This window comes from Sparus aurata, chromosome 20 (genome assembly GCF_900880675.1).
Source record: "Sparus aurata chromosome 20, fSpaAur1.1, whole genome shotgun sequence".
NCBI classification, from domain to species: Eukaryota; Metazoa; Chordata; class Actinopteri; order Spariformes; family Sparidae; genus Sparus; species Sparus aurata.
Window position 1 is genome coordinate 20,258,371 of NC_044206.1, and position 16,864 is coordinate 20,275,234.

General features: G+C 45.3%; 1 protein-coding gene across 1 annotated transcript in view; it reads right to left on the minus strand.

The window, feature by feature from the left end:
- LOC115571215 (neurotrypsin-like) overlaps positions 1–8,153 on the minus strand; it is a 29,734-nt gene extending 21,581 nt beyond the window's left edge. The window contains exons 1-2 of the mRNA XM_030400418.1: positions 7,754–8,153; positions 2,105–2,147 (exon numbers count right to left, since the gene is read on the minus strand). Of these exons, the coding sequence (XP_030256278.1) occupies positions 2,105–2,147; positions 7,754–7,852 (142 nt within the window). The 5' untranslated portion in view covers positions 7,853–8,153. The remainder of the gene's footprint in view (positions 1–2,104; positions 2,148–7,753) is intronic.
- Positions 8,154–16,864: the final 8,711 nt, after the last annotated feature.

Here is a 16,864-nt window from a genome sequence, read left to right on the forward strand (position 1 = left end):
CCTGAGAACTGACCATGTTTTTATTCAATGAAACCCATAAAAACACAAAATATACTACTGTATGAAGAATCAAATGTTTTTGATGCACTTTACTGTACTGTACAGTATTGAGGAAATATGTTTGTCACCTCAATTAATTTAAGGTAATTTCTATTTAATTTGTGTACATTTTAGTTACTTAAAAACACAATGTTTTTGGTAGTATAATAAGAGTAAATCGGGATTCACAAAAATTAAAACAGAAAAAACGGAATTCACAAAAATTAAAACGGAAAAAACGGAATTAGGGAAAAAATAAAACGGAATTTGGGAAAAAATAAAACGTATTTTATAGGGCCCTAGTCGAGGGAGATTTTATGTTTGAGTGATGACTATTGCTTATATATCGATGCTCGCGACATCATCCTTGTTAGAGCGTCAGTCCGGTTGCAATGCTAATAATTACGGAGAAAAAAAACTGACTGGAGGTGCACGTGATCTGCATTTAACGGACCGAACATGCTAAAAACACAAACGCTCGCACCGCTTGCTCATCAAATCATGACTTCAGGGTCGGCCGGTCCGGTTTATTTGGCGCTTGAGCGACTATTGTGCAAGCGAGCGTGAAAAGCCACATTTCTACCTGTCGTGCGTGCCGATTATTTAAGACCTTACGTAACGCGAGAAACATCCTAACTGTTTGATTCGTAAATGCAATTTCAAAAAATCGTTACATTACGTTACATTACTGCGATACGGACAAATAAAGGAGGAAGGCCGTGCAGAGATCACAGCCGACATCTCGACACAACTTCTATTTAACTGCATCTTTTCTTTGAAAATAAACCAATATGTTGGAAAATCAGGGAAATTGAACGTTTTTTCAGCACTAAGTCACATTTAGGCAAAAACGTCCGTCAGCCTGTTTGATGACGATATATTCCTGAAAAACTACTATTTTTAAAAGGCACCAATTCATGTTTATTTAAATCGTCAAATATTTCTAGTTGATTTTGTTTTCATGACAACACGACATACGTGTGTGTGTGTGTGTGTGTTGTCACTGCTGTTAAATGTGTGTTTAATGACCACAAAACGGAATGAATAAATAAAAATATGTTTTAAAGCTTCATGTGCTCTGTAATGGTGATAAAAGTTTTATAGTCAGGCCTGATGAAATATTAATAAAGTTTAAAAAAAAAAAAAAAAAGCCTTACGTAACTAAACCGGGCAATATTTCCCCCGTATCTCTGTCACCAGTGGAAGCAAGAACATCTCCCTCTCTCTTTGTGTCGGCTTTTTAAATTCCACTTCCTCCTCCTTCATCTCGCGTCCTGTACGTCTCATTCAAGTTCTCCTATTCATCTCCGCACACACACACACACGAACAACACCCGCCCTCCCATCGCCATGGGAACACTCAGTCTCCCTGCTCCCATAATCCATTTCCCAGCCACAATGAGTATTTGACACGGTTCACACGCGGAGGCTTGCTGTATGGGGGGTGGGCGGACGGCGTCTTCTGCACACAAAACGCACACGTTATGATAAATATGGAACGCGTTAACCGTGTGTTCACGTTTTTTGCCACAATTTCACCTGGTTTTGATTCAATTTGGTGCGAAAAATAAAGAGGAGCAGGAGGGAAAACGTTGCAACGAATTCCAGCCATAAAAATTGACGATAATGGTAATATTCCGAGAGCTTTGTGGTGGCTTCTATCTGATCCAGGTGTGTTTGTATTTGCGTGTGATTTTCAACCGGTCCGTCTGTAAAAGCAGCGACATTTCAACCCTGGAAATGAGCCTGAGGAGGAGGAGGAAGGAGGAGGAGGAGGAGTTCCTCGCCCTACCCCCCATCATGGCCTCGTCTCGGGGAAAATTAAAAGCGGAGGGGTGCGAGGGCCGGAGTGGGGGAAGAGGAAGAGGTGAGACGGCGAGTGAGTGTGGGAGCGGGGGCCCGATAAAAAGAGAAAAGACGAGGCGCCGAAGGAGGGGAATCGTGAGCGTCTGAGCCCAGAATGTGGGTTAAACTGGAGGGAAAAGATGGAAGCAGAAAAGGGAAGAGATGGAGGAGGAGGAGATTGATTTATGGTGTAGAGACAGGAGCATCACCTCCCACTTACCTGAGTTCTGCACCTCGTTTAAGTAACTGTCCTCAGCCACCACCTGCAGAAAAGACGAGAGAGGGATGTTAACAACCTGAGAATTCAAGGCAATAAAGGAAGATTAACAGTGAGACAGAACATCGAGGTTATTTTCCCTCCCTTTCGGCTGGGAATTAGCAGAACATCCCTGCGGATTTTAACGAGAAGACGCTGAATAAATGATCCACATCGCAGCAAGCAGCTCCCGACCGGATGACACACATAAAAACGGTCCACGTGTTCCTCCACCGACATTCGTTCGCGAATTCTTAAAAAACACATGTGCAGATCTAGTTTGTGTTCGTGGATCACTGTCACAGCTTTTCAGGACTTTTTTTCCCTGAAAGCGCGTTTTGACATTTGGGGAAATAAACAGATCTGCTGCGATTTTTCTCGGGTTCTCGCGAGTAACGAGAGCCCCTCGTAACACGCGGCTCGTCAGTTTTAAACGTAACAGTTTTTGATATGGATTTAAAACAAAAGAGCATGTTTATTCACTCATGTGCTTTAGAGGCGCTAATTGCATTTCAACAGAGCCAGGCCAGCTGTTTCCCCCCCCACGTTTCCAGTCTTTATGCTGAGCAGAGCTGCAGCCGATGATTATATTCATTGTTATTCTCCGATCGATGGTCGGTTAAATGTCGGAAAATGGTGAAAAATATCACTTGGTGCTTCAAACGTCCTCGAAAGGCTTGATTTGTCCTCAGCTCGAAAGGTATTCAGTTTACAGTCACAGAGGAGAAACGAAACCAGCAGATATTCACATTTAAGAAGCTGGAATGCAAGAAATCGGTTCATTTTAACTGATTAATCGATTATCAATATATCAAAAGCCTGAACGCTGAGCTGTTTCTTCATCCGTTTGGCTCACAGCTCCTGATCCATGAGGTGAACACACTGCTCTTTACTTTCTCCCTTAACCAAACTAAACAGTCTTTGTTCAAAAAAAAATTATGTTTTTGTGTATTTTATGTGTTTTTCTTAATTACTGGGTGTCAAATTCTTTCCGTAGGCATCGCATGTTTGACACAAACGACGGTAACTTGTGACAACATCATTTCCTTTTCGTTTCTAAAGAGCCCGTCTGAGCGTTCTCTGACGTGCAGCTTCAGTGTTGGCGAGTTTTCAGGCCGCTCACTTCTACTGCAGTCGAACCGGTTTCGGAGCAACGTCCCACATGTTCCTGCCTCTGTTCCCGACAGAAACCCGTCACGATTCAGACGTCCACACGCCGGCCACTTATCAGCAACGTGATCATATGTTATTTTCAGAGTTTGGAAACAATGACCGGGCCTCCTCGAGCGCGTTGTGTAACTGCAAACGCATTCAGATTAAAACAGCTCGGGGAGTCAACCCACAAGTCTGACGGCCACTTAAAAGGGTGAGTCTGACTCATTCACGTCCGAACGGCGCAATAAAAAATAAAAAAACGTGGAACATTTTGTATCGCAGGGCTCGACCTTCGATGCGTCCGCTCTCTGAATGTGAAACACTCTCAGGTCAGAGCCGGAAAACACGCAACACAAGAAAAGATGGTAACAGGAGCGGAGGAGTTTTCTGACACATTTACACATTTTCTGGATGAGTTCATTTGTTAACGGCGGGCGTCACCAGTCAAAAGGGAGAAAATATAACAGGTGTAACCCGCTCAGGTGTGAGAGCCCCGAGCAAACATTACAAAACACACACACACACACACACACACACAAATAGTAGCAGACAGCTTCAGATGGCTTCTGACAGAGTGTCTGTTTCATTCTCAGAAATCAGGTCACACCTCGCCACAGTGGGGCACCTTGCAGGAGAGGAGAGAACGCACACGTGTACGTAACAGACACACGCACACACACAAACACACATACGTAACAGACAGACAGACACACACACACACACACACACACACACACACACACACACACACACACACACACAGTGCTGCTGCTGTGGAAGAATAACTGTAGTGAGGGCAGTGAAATACAACACATTTCACCTTCACACAGGTAAGATCTGATCTTCAGTTGTCTCTCTCCAACAAACAACACACACACACACACATATGTAACAGACACACGCACGCACACACACACACATATGTAACAGACAGACACACACACACACACATATGTAACAGACACACACACGCACACACACACAGTGCTGCCGCTGTGGAAGTATAACTGTAGTGAGGGCAGTGAAATACAACACATTTCACCTTCACACAGGTGAGATCTGATCTTCAGTTGTCTCTCTCCAACAAACAACACACACACACACACACACACACATCTCCCAGAGGTCTCAGCTCACCCTAATGATATTAGAGCAGGAACAGGTGACCTGTGGTAGTTGAACATGGGTGCTGATATCTCCATTCACATCAATCACACGGCTCGATTACGACGCTAATCAGTTATGACGCTCCTGCAGCTGCGTCCACTGCATCCCCGCGCAAACAAACACAAACACACACACCAACACACACACACACACACAAACACACTGAATAGAGCGGGACGTTGGGATAAACAGAAGGAATAAAGATGCAGCGGTGTATGACACGACTGCAGGATGATGACAGAGGTCTGAAGCGATGTTTCCCGTCAGAGCTTTTAGTCCTGCATGATGAAAAACACTCAAACTGGTCGCTGAATTACAATCCACTCGCACTTTCTGATAATAACAGTCATTTAAACACTAAATTAAAGCAAATGCATTAGCAGCAGCCACTCCTGTGTGTGCAGACCGTCTCCTCTGTGTCTGAGCTGCAGGTGACCAAAGATTACAGTCATCATCCTGCTGCTACATATTCACTTAATCACCGTCCAGCGTCCATCATTATTTCATAAAGCCCGATTTCATGCAAGAAAACAGCTGGTTTTGTCCGACCATCATTACAACCCCCCCCCCCCCCCCCCCCCCCCCCCAGAAAAAGAGTTTCTCATTTCTAGAGGCTGGAACATCGATTGTGTTTGTTATTTAATGGACGCGTTTTTTTTTTTTGCTGATGGCACAATGTAATGGCTGAATAACAATGACACCATCCGCCTTTTCGATTGTTTCCCCACAAAACTAGCTTTCGCTGTGCTCTTTGTCTGCCACCGGGCACAAAACCTCCCCGCGAAAACGAGGGCAGCGCGGCACCATTCCTATCTGCCTTTCACGTCTCCATTATAGACCTACAGAATCAAACAGAGCGCGACCGCTGTGCAGTTTTCGGTGGCCGATGCCGACATCAGGGGGGTAAAACGTTTTCATCCCTCAAAGGTGTGTATAAACTGTCTTCTGCACCGTGTTCTTCAGAACCATAATGTGTTTTCATATCGGCCGATATCGACAACATACGGGCCGATACGATATCTGTCACAGGCCAATATCAGCCAATTTTATCCGCCACCTTGTCTATCGGTCGAGATCTAGAATGAATAAACTTGTGTTTCGTCCCGTGTAGTTGATAGTTGCGTCAGTTTCCTCCATGTTGAGCTCGTTGGACCTCTGCTTGTCCTCACGGGTCGGTTCTGTCTGAACAACTGAAGTCTGTGGAAAAGTTCAATCTACCGGCTCTGTTGACATTAAGAGATTTCTAAAATGTTGCTGTATCATTTCTGGTGTGTCGAGTCTAAACTCTGAGGTGTCCTAGAACTTCTCGCTACACAACTAATTGTCTCACCAGTTTCTGACGTAATTAAGTCTCTTTTGACTCGTTAATAATAATCAAGTCTCGTATCTTTCCCTGATGTTAAACCAGGTGCCGTGAGCGCCTAAACATAACGATGACAGGTAGAGTTACACTTTTTGCGGGATAAACCAACATCTTCTCATGACGCTGGACGATCCAAGCTACGTTACCCTGACAGAAGTGTATAAATGTACATTTCTAGGAGACAGGGTTGGTGGATTAGGGTCCAGACAAAATGTTTACAGTCGGCGTTCTGAGCATTTTGACCCAAATACCAGCTGGTTTTCAGCCCGAGACATACACGTCGCATCTGCCTGGAACCAAAAATAGCCCATAAACTTGGAAACCGACGTGTGGGTGTCGTATTCTGACACTTCGATTCACTGGATCCTGCAGCACCAGGGTTCATAGGATCTTTACAACCATTTCACACAGAGATTCAGCAGTATCGCCGGAACGAAGGCTCGCCTCTCTACCACCTTTGTTTGTTACCACTGAGCCAACAGCGCTACATCGTGTCAACTCTTGCTGTTTTTCGGGCGGGTGGAAGTTTGTTTTCCTTCTCACGTTAAATGCTGGAGACACGACCTTGTTTGGTCTTGTAACTTTGCTCTGATGGCTGACGTTCGGGACATTTCTCTTTTTATTTCGTGAGGGAAGGATCTGATTAGCTGTCAGAACGTCGCCCTCTGTTGCGGCTGTTAGTACCTCCGCTGGAAGATCAGAGGTGGAACGAAACTGTCGCCTCATTACACCTCTGTAACTTTCACACAGACGATGACAGGCAGAGTACCATCGCGATCCTCCCGCCTTGAAAAGACAGAGTGAACGAGGAATTTGCCAGAACCACCTCAAGAACCAGGGATTATTTGGTGGAAGACGGGGATCTGAGTGCAGATCCAGCAAACTGACAACTTCTGATTTCAGAAAATCTGTCGCACGTGATCGAGGGTGAAGCAGAGTTTGCACGTTAGGGACGATCTTTAGAGGGATTTTGGTTCCTCTCTGTGCCGTAGCTCCACTCGGCCTCCGTTCGCTCTCCTCCTGATGAAAAAGATTTGTCTAATGAAGTTGAAATGAACAAAAGGAAAAGAGCGCTGGAACTCATCTGCAGCGTGCTATTTGTGCTACATGCACGGCTGCTTCCAGTGTTTGCAGCTCTAATTAAATCCTGCACATCGCTGTGCTCCACTAATGACTTCTACAGCGGCTACACAGCTCGTCTGCTGCACATTAGCACAACACACACTCGCTGTGGTACAACACAGGAGGAGAGGAGTGTGTGTGTGTGCCTGTGGATCTAATGATTAATGGATTGATTTAGTATTAATTGATGGAATTCAGGAGTTCCAGCTGAGGTCCTCTCTGACCCACAGCTGACGACAACAACCTGCCTCACTTTCAGTCTGTCTGCGTGTTGACTGAGCTGCTGTGACAGGATCCAGCAGCCCGGCACGGCTCGGTCCCACATCACCGCGGGGCCACAGGAGCCACCGACGGGCTCCTCTCATGATACCCCCGCCGAGGAGGGAGGAGGAGGGAGGAGGAGGAGGGAGGATGGGTTGTGATTGAGAGCATGCATGTGTGAGGGACAACATGCTGTCCCGCCTAATTGGACAATGCGCTTTGATGGCGCCTTTTAATTGGCACAAAAAAAGGCGGATTAGGAGGTGTTTTAATGCCCCTTCTTCCTCTTCTCTTTCTGCACCTGCTTTTGTTGGAGGTGCACCCTGAACGCATCAATGGAGGGGGGGGGGGAACATGCACGACACAAATCAGTCTAAATTACGGACCCGATTTAGGCGTGTGTGTCCAATCTAGCTCAGGTCATCAAACCGTGACTCAAGAAAGAAAAGAGAAAAAAAAAGAAAAAGAAAAAAAAACAGGCCACATTGCAAAATCATCATCATCATCATCATCATCCTCATCAGAGAGGTGTAGGCTTCACGTACCTCCGCGAACAACGGCAGCCAGAGGCAGGCGGTTCCGATCAAGCACAACATTTCCCGGCTGGTGAGAGCCATCCTTCCCGCCCGGTGTGTCCGTGTCATAGCCTGAGCAGCGGCCGCTCCTCTCCCATCTCTGAGCCCGAACCTGTCGGCGAGGTGAACCGCTCTCCTCTCCTCTTCTTCTTTCTCTCCTCTTCTTCTTCTCTCCTCGTCCCGCTGCTGGGAGAAGAAACGTGGTGTGTGATGATGTACGTGGGAGGTTTTTACGCACAGAGGACAGGGTGCGGCACTATTAACGCGCACACACGCGCACACACGCACGCACCGATCCGATTCTGAGTGAAATAGTGTTGAGCTCTGCAAAAAAAAAACCCGATGCCACCCCTCTCTCTCTCTCTCTCCGTCTCTCTCTGTGTGTGTGTGTGTGTGTGTGTGTGTCAGCTGTGTGATTCATCATTGATGAATTGTTTGAATGTGACTTCTGTTTTTGCTGCACGTTTATCTCTCTGGGTCATGCTGTATATTTAGATCCGGGGCTCTGCGGACAATTGTGACCTCTTCAGCTGATGAATGAATGTCACTAAATTCACCTGCACACCATCCTGCCATCAGGGAGGAGGAGGCATACTTTCCCTGGCAGTGCCAAACATAACAGATACCCGAGATCATTTCTTTTATCAGCTGTTGGGTTCCTAAACAAAGGACTTTTGGTCAAATACTGTTTCAGACCAAATTGCCCCTCAGGGACAGTAAAGACTCTCTGATATTCCTTTTCCACTGATCAAAAATCCCACTGAAACCCACTAAGATTGGGCTTTGTGTGCAGAGGGCATGTGTACACTCGACATTTACACCCGGTTCAATAGACGCGGGGCTTTTAACACCTCGGCTCGGCTTCGATCTAGAAGACAAGCTGCGAACATGAACAAGCTGAATTCCGCCTCACGAAAGTGATGACATGTTGTCAACATCCGGAGGTGGCGCGTAAACAAAGAAGGAATTTGGGATTTGGTCTTGCGCTGTCTACTGTTGTTTTCTCTTTTTATACAGCTGTTTCCCACGCATACGTGACGCAAAACGTACAACGGAACGCGTCAGATACAGCCCATTTTTTGCAGGTTGATCTGCGCTTAAAAAACTTGCGTAGACCCGCTAATTTGGTTGGAAAAGCGGCATCATCTAATGTCATCAAAAGTCAAAAATAGGCTACAGACTCAGATGTATGGAAATGCGCACCACGTATGAACTTGTCTTGCGTGTTTATGGCTGATTTATCATTCTCTTAGAAAAATGCACATTCAGGAGTTTAACATTTTACAGGCTCTCCTTACAGGACACAGCAGTTTCCACAAAAGGTGTCATAACGCATTAAAACAACATGTATATATGTGACTTATCTGTTGGGTGGTGGAGAGGACGGTGGCCAAGTTACAGGCTGCAGTTCAAGTCTCGGCTTCAACATTTGTAAGTGTGAAACGACAGGATATTTTTAAGGAGACTTGGGACAATTTGCGGCTGTTTTTCTGGAGACAAAAGATCGATATTTTTGGCGGGAAGTCGAACCATCTGCTGTGGTGTTTGTGGCGACCAAACCAGGTATTTTAAACCAAAACATGATGTGCTACTAACGCTAACGCCTGGTTTCCACATACGAATGTGACCGGTGTCCGTATATCCGTAAATATACGGATAACGCCTCTAGCGTCCAACGCAAGGAAATGCATTTCTTTCCAGGTGGATAGAAACTTAATCTGAAAGGTTAATTCATAAGTCTGTCAAACTGCTTCTTCTAATATACAGATGGGTGACAAATTAACGGAGAAGCACTCTCCACCAGCATCAGCAAAACACTAAATGTAGGAATAGTGGATGAGTGATGTTCAATATATGACAAAAAGAACTAAACCTGTCGTCTTTTCTTTTAAATTGTCACCAGTCTGTAAATACATCGCACACAAGTAAGCTGCAAGAGGCCGGATTGGCTGTTTATCAGGGAAAAGTTGTCTGTGTTCAATAATAAAAAATGTTCCCTTGTTTTTGCAACTCTTGTTTGTAAAACTGCTAAAACATAATCAGCTTTGTGAGGGGCACATCCAAAACAGACACCGGCTCTCGAAATAAATAAAAAATCCGCTCTGCAAAGATTCTGGCCGATGGTGACAAAAACTCTTCCTAAGACACATGCATTTTGATTACGGCCGTTGACAAAAGTGCCTGCATGCTTTGCCCCCGAAATGTTGCATTTGAAGCTGATCCAAGAAGAGGCATTTCAGATCAGTGCAAATAAAAACAGAGCCGGCTGCCAGGATGTTTTGTCTTCACTCAGCAATTGGACTGTGCTGCTGGAGAGAAGTGGTCAGCTCAGCGTTTTCCAGATTGCGTGTGTGTTTCTTATCAGATCCAATATAAATGCAATCACACCCACATCTAGTGAAGGGTGTGTGAAGCAAAGAGAGAAATGAACCGAATTAGGGCTACAGCCAAGTATTTTCTTTTTACTGATTACTCCACTGATTATATTCTCGAACATTTGGTCTATAAAATGGAATAAAATCATGAAAAATGGCCACGACAATGCTTGTTTTGCATGGCCAACAGTCTAAAACCCAAATGCGTTCAGTTTTCTACAATAGAAGACAAAGTAAAAGCAACAAATCCTCATATTTGAGAAGCTAGAACAGGGTAATGTCTGACACGCTGGCTGCATGGAGAACATAGTTGTTCACATACTTGCCTATATACTACGTTTGGCACCGGCGGATACCACTAGATGGCAAACGTTAGCAGAAGCAGGGACAACAAGCTGACCTGCTTGCTGACTCCTGATCAACCCCGTCTCATCCTCATACTGGCCCTTCACTGCTCCTGCCATTCATGTGCATATTGCATGCAAGTGTAGCCTTAATTTCTGAGGACGTGCATGACCAATGCTCTGAACAGGATACACAAGCCAGCCCTCATGCATATCCAAAAGTGATTCTAAAAGCAAGTACATCTTCCTAAGAGCCCGTCAAGCTGACAGCAGAGCGACTGCATCTTTGATGGTCGCCAAAGCAAAAATCTGGTGGGAGTTCAAGAGGCTATGAAGAAGGAAGTTTGGTTAGCGGAAATGATCGCAAACCAACTCCAAAGTGAATAACAGCTTGGTTCAGCTTGGGTCAGACTACGTTCAGCAAGGGAGGAGAACTCTTAACCCTGACTGGGGGATTTGGTCAAAAGGTGGAAAGTGCATCTGAATGAACTCTTGAACTCTACCAACAGGAAGTCTATGGACGAGATTGAAGACTTGAGAGAAGCCTCACCCATATTCCCGGCAGAGGTCCTGAGAGTGTCTGGTTCAGGGAATCACTTCTCTGTTCTTTGCAGATGATGCGGTTCTTTTGGTTCCATCAGACCTTGACCTTCGGCAAGAAACCAGCTGGTTTTCAACCAAATATGAAGCATGTGGGATGAGACTCTGCACCTCCAACCTGAAGCCATGGTTCTCTGACAAAAAATGGTAGACTGCGACTTGAGTTGCTGCCCAGAGAGAAGACATTCTAGTATCTCAGGGTCTTGATCACGAGTGAGGGTAAAATTTTGCTTGAGATTGCAGATTGTTGTGGCACCAGCTGTAATGTGGCGATTGTACTGGGACATCTTGATGAAAAGGAGCGGAGCCTGAGGGCATAGCTTTTGTTTTACCGGTCAACCTACATTCCAGATCTCACCGATGAGCGGGTGACGGAAAGAATGAGATGATACACAAAATGAGTTTCCTCCAAGTAACCGGGCTCAACCTTAGGTGCTCAGATATCTGCATGGAGGTCAGCATAGAAATGCTGCTGCTTCATGCCAAACGTGAGGTGATTCCAGCGTCTGATGAGGAAAATCTCTGGGTAGCTTCTTTTGAAAGTTTTCCAAGCAAGCCTAACTGGTAGGTGACCCCGAGATAGATCCAGAACATCTGGAGAGAATATATATCTCATCCTGGATCCCCCTCCCAGGAGGAGCTGGAAAACCTTGCTCGGGAGGGGTTCATCTTAACTACCTTGCCTACCCTGCTGCCATCACAACCTGGACAGGGATATATGGCAGGAAATGAATGGATGACTGTCGTCAGTGCAGCCGAGGCTGATGGGAATGGCATTAGTTTCACGGGTAGTTGGTCACAAACTAAAGTATTGGACATATGCGATGATTGCAAAGATTTAAATGCAATGGATCACCAAAGTTCTTAGAATATACACTGAAACGAATCAACATTCAAAGGACCAACACTGAATTGAGCTACAATGCACTGTTCTGCTGGGAAACCCTGAGTCCTGACCATCCACGCACCACCCAACCAAACCAAAGACCTTCACAAAGATCTTAAGCTGCCGAACTGTCCTCCAGATTCTGAATGTCTGATCCATGGGGACTGGACTCTTGGGGATGTCCTGTGATGACTGGCACCAGGGAACACCGGATCCTTTGAGTCTTGCGGGTTGCAAGAAGGGGCCTCCATGGATCGGACTTCTTGTAGTTGCTGATTGTGTATCATCTGGAAACTCTTGACAGACGTAAAGCTATTTGACTGGGTTAATCAAACCTTTGTCCTGTTGGTGGCGCCAGGTGAGAAGTGGGGATATTGCGAAAGTCAGTAGGATTCATCTGGGAACGACAAATGTGTGGACAAATTCCATAGCAATTTTCCAATAGTTGCTGAGAGAGTCTGGAGCAAACTGCTGGACCGACCAACATGTCTCCCCCCCCCCCCCAGAGTATTTCAAAAAATGACTTAATCAATTAATAACTCTTCAAATTAGATGCAGATTACTATTCCGTTGATTGATCGACTAATCATTTTCGCTCTAACCTGGATTGCTTTTATGAAAGTGGAGTTCACACTCCTGTTACACACACTCACACACCATCCATCATCCTTCTTGTCTGCTGTATCAGCACTGTGTTTTGAAGCATCATCAACCACTTCCCTCTTCATCCACACAGCAGGAAACATCTGAGCAGGAGACAGCTGTCAGTCAACCTGTAAGTGCAGAGGCCTCTCATCCTCTCAGGCTAATTTTCCTGATCAAAAGCAGGTTTTTGCTTTTGTGTTTGAGGGCAGGGACAGACCACCTTCTGAGCTCGGCACATTAGCGGGGTGAAATGTCTCTGTTTCATAAATCTAACAACCGAACTCGGCGCTAGTGCAATTTTCTATCCCTGCGCCTCTGTGATCCCCTGAAGCTGTGCGAGAGAGATTAGTTAAATTCATCTACTTCACAGAGTTTTTGTTTTACCCATGAGCCGCAGGCTGGAAGATTACTTGTGAAATTAAACTTTTTTCTTTTTTTTTTCTAAAGTTCCATGTTTTCCCCCCTGCCAACGAGGCCTTTGATGTTAGCGTTCAGTGATAACGGTTTGCTATCTTTAACCCAAATCCAATTTCTCCTATCGTCGTCATCTGTCTCTCTGTGGTTATCTCTGCGTCGCTCTTTTTTTTTTTTTTTCTTTTCCCATTTCGCTCCTTCCTAATTTTCTGTTTATTGCATCGCGGCGTGTAAACAACATGGAGGAACTGGTGCAATATAAAAGTAATATCAGCTTCGCACACATGCATGCTCATACAGTATACAGCATGTGTGCCTATTTGCCTCTGCCAGGCGTCTTTGTCTCTTTCTATCCCTTTTTTTTTTTTTTCTCCCCCCACCCAACACACACACACACACACACACACACACACACTCATGCACGAGCCCATATGTGATCCTGGATGAGAGTTGGCATCACGCTGACTTTTGCAAACGCCTGGTTGTCATGGCAACATGGCAGCGGCTCGTCTCCCGTCCTTGAATGTTTGCGTGTACATGTGCAGGACAAAAAAAAAAAAAAAGGCGTCGGAAAAGACAACAGAAGGGGGTCGAGAATCAGTCTGAAAATGCAAAAAAAAAAAAAATAAATAAAAAAAATCTGCTCAGGCTCGCTGCTCTCTGTCTGTCACGATGGATTTCTGGAAAATGTGAACGCTTTGAAGATTAGCTTAAAAACAAGCGCGGGCACACTCAGAGGTTTTGTCATATGTATTGTGTGTGTGTGTGTGTGTGTGTGTGTGTGTGTGTGTGTGCGCGCATGTGTGTGTGTGTTCAAGTTCCACCCAGAAGCACTTCCTCAAATCCCATTACACCCATCCCCATCTCCTCCTCGTTCCCCCCCTCCCCACCAAACATGGAGACAATCCAATCCCCACAGCTAAGACAGTTGGTATGGAAGCGGATCAGTAAAGCTCCAAATTTTCCCTTTTAACGATTCATTACCAGTCGCTGCCGCCTTTAATGTCACTGCCTCCACTCAGTGGAGACACCATTACCGAACCCCCCGATCGCTGCGGGGATGAGGAGGGATGTGTGAATGGGTTGGCGAGCACAGTGGTAATCATCCTGTTTGCTTGCACTCTCGTCTGTAATATTTCAATTTCCTCCCGTCCGTTTATCTGGCTTCCTTTTACTTGCACACACGTTTCTTGTGCCTATTGAAGATGCCTTCACCGCCACACAGACGGGATACCTGAAACACATTTCTTATAATTTGCTGATAGACTAACAGCGGGGCTGAAAGAGCGCACGGGGTCCCATTCTTTCGTTTGGCATTTCACACCCCGTGAAACCCAAAATGAAAAAGGCAATACGGCATCAATAAAAGCAGAAGAATGCCACGGGTGTAAGTGTAGACAGGGGGAAACACAAACACAGTGTTGATTCTGCAGGAAAAAGATCACAGCTATTTTATCACTCCGAGAAGCCGAGTCCCCGCAGAGAGCTCTCTCGCTTCCTGCTCTGCTTTATTCCTCTCATCTCGCTGACAGCCACAAAACAGAGATGGAGGAAATCAAGGAGGATGGTGGAGGACGGATGGGAAGAGAGGGAACACACTGAGGGTGGAGCACAAAAGAGGGGGGGGAGAAGAGCAGGACATGAGAGATGAAAGGGCTGGAGCTAAGAGGCCTAAAGGAAGAGCTTGTGATGTTACAGCGTCTAATCCTCAACCTGGCTGAATAAATTGGACCTGGGGTTGGGGAGTTAGTGAGATGTAGCAGCTGCCAGAGTCACTTACTCCTCCGGCCTCACATCCACCAACACAATGTGCTCTGACTCAGCTCCCCGGTCAGGGACACTTTGTTATCAGGGACTTTTCACGGTAGTAATGATTTGCGCGTTCATTGCACACATCACTGTACCGATGCAAATCTAATTTTTAATGGAGGAAGTCAGTCGGCTAACAGAGTACCATCAAGAGAAGGAGAATTAAAACCCCTATGTGACGATTACGGGGAGATATAAAGTCCTTTTTCAGTTTCTCTTCTTTATGGTCTTCAGGCCTGCAGGCTCTCTTGTAAAAATGTCTCACAACATCATTGACATTGCTAAGCTGCTCTGTGGTGAGGCTGGTGCTTTGAGCTAAATGCTAATGTCTTGACACTGACAACGCAAATTTGCTGACAGTTAGCAGGTGCGATGTTTAAAGGGATATTCCAGTGTAAGTTTAATCCATGGTCTAAATCACCGTGAAACTGTGTTAGACTCCCTCTCGAGAGATCAAGTTAGCAGACCGCTAATTTACGGAGTTTTATCAACCTCAGAAACGACCACACGGCAACAATACACTGCAGTAAATGGATCCAAATATAAACCGCCACCAAAAAGCCACAAATAATGCTCAGAACAGCACCAAACTTCAGCAACAGTACAAATAGGGTCTCAGCACATAGTCTGGGGCATCTAACCTCCGCTAGCTTAGCTGGATTTCTATTGTGAAGCTAAAAACAGATTTCAACTCTCCTCCATCAGCTTCCGGGTCGGGGAAGTCCCGACGCGACGATTACCGAGTGCGGTTAGAAATGCTCAATTCCGTTCTTTTCCCTGTCCGCTCTCGATAATAACTGTTATAAACTGGCAGGTAAGACACATATGAACTTTGATTGCTTTTCCATGGAGTCATAATCATACATTTTCATCCATGAGCCGCGGAACTCTACTGCACTTGGTAATCGACTCATCGGGACTTCCCGTCAACAGGAAGCTGCTGCAGAAGAGTGGTAAATTTAGTCAGCTTTTCAGTAGAAATCCAGCTAAGCTAGTGGAGTTTTAATGCCCCGGACTATGTGCTGAGACCCTATTTGTACTGTTGCTGTTCTGAGCATTATTTGTGGCTTTTTGGTGGTGGTTTATATTTGGATCTGTTTACTGCAGTGTATTGTTGTCCTGCGGTCGTTTCTGAGGTTGATAAAACTCCGTAAATTAGCGGTCTGCTAACTTGATCTCTTGAGAGGGAGTCTAACACAGTTTCACGGTGTGTTAGACCATGGATTAAACTTACACTGGAATATCCCTTTAAGATAGAGAGCTGACGTAACATCATCACGTCCAGGTTTACCTCTGATCTACCCAGCCAAAATGATTCATGATAATATGATCGGGATATTGATAGAAAAATTCAACTTTTACAAATAAGAATAATATAATCTCCCTGCCCAGCGAGCTCACTTTTTCCAGTTGCAGGTGAGACGTCCAACAATTGAAGATTGGTGTGCTGTCAAGGTGTTTACTTTTGGCCACAGAGAGCATAAACAGAGAAATATGCGAATGATTGCAGAAAAGATGAAACCGCCAGACACGTTAATATAAAAGCCCCGACAACACACACACACACACACACAAACATGCAGTACATCTCTGCTCAGCAGCGAGCAGAATGTGTGTTTTGCATAAATTTGAAGAGGAGGAGAGGATGAAGAGCGCTGATGCTCTGCTCATCATCCTTTTGGGAGGCAGCACGTCATTTATCATCGGCTGTCAGGACGCTTCTCACAGAAAACATCCAGCGTGGAGAATGTTTTCATCCGTCTGCATCTGATAGTGAAACTGAACAATCTGCCTGCCAAGCTGATCAAATGCTGCATGTTAAATCTATTTGATCCTTTTAATTCCTTTTGATTAAATGTAAAAAATGTATGCCATTTTATTTTCAGTGCCTTGCAAATGAATAACTGTAAATCAATGTGTTTTCTGTAACACGTCTCCCTATTTGATTAAAAAGGGACTTTTATGTTTGTGTGTTGTGTCAAACAGGAAGTTCAGAGCAGATTATGAG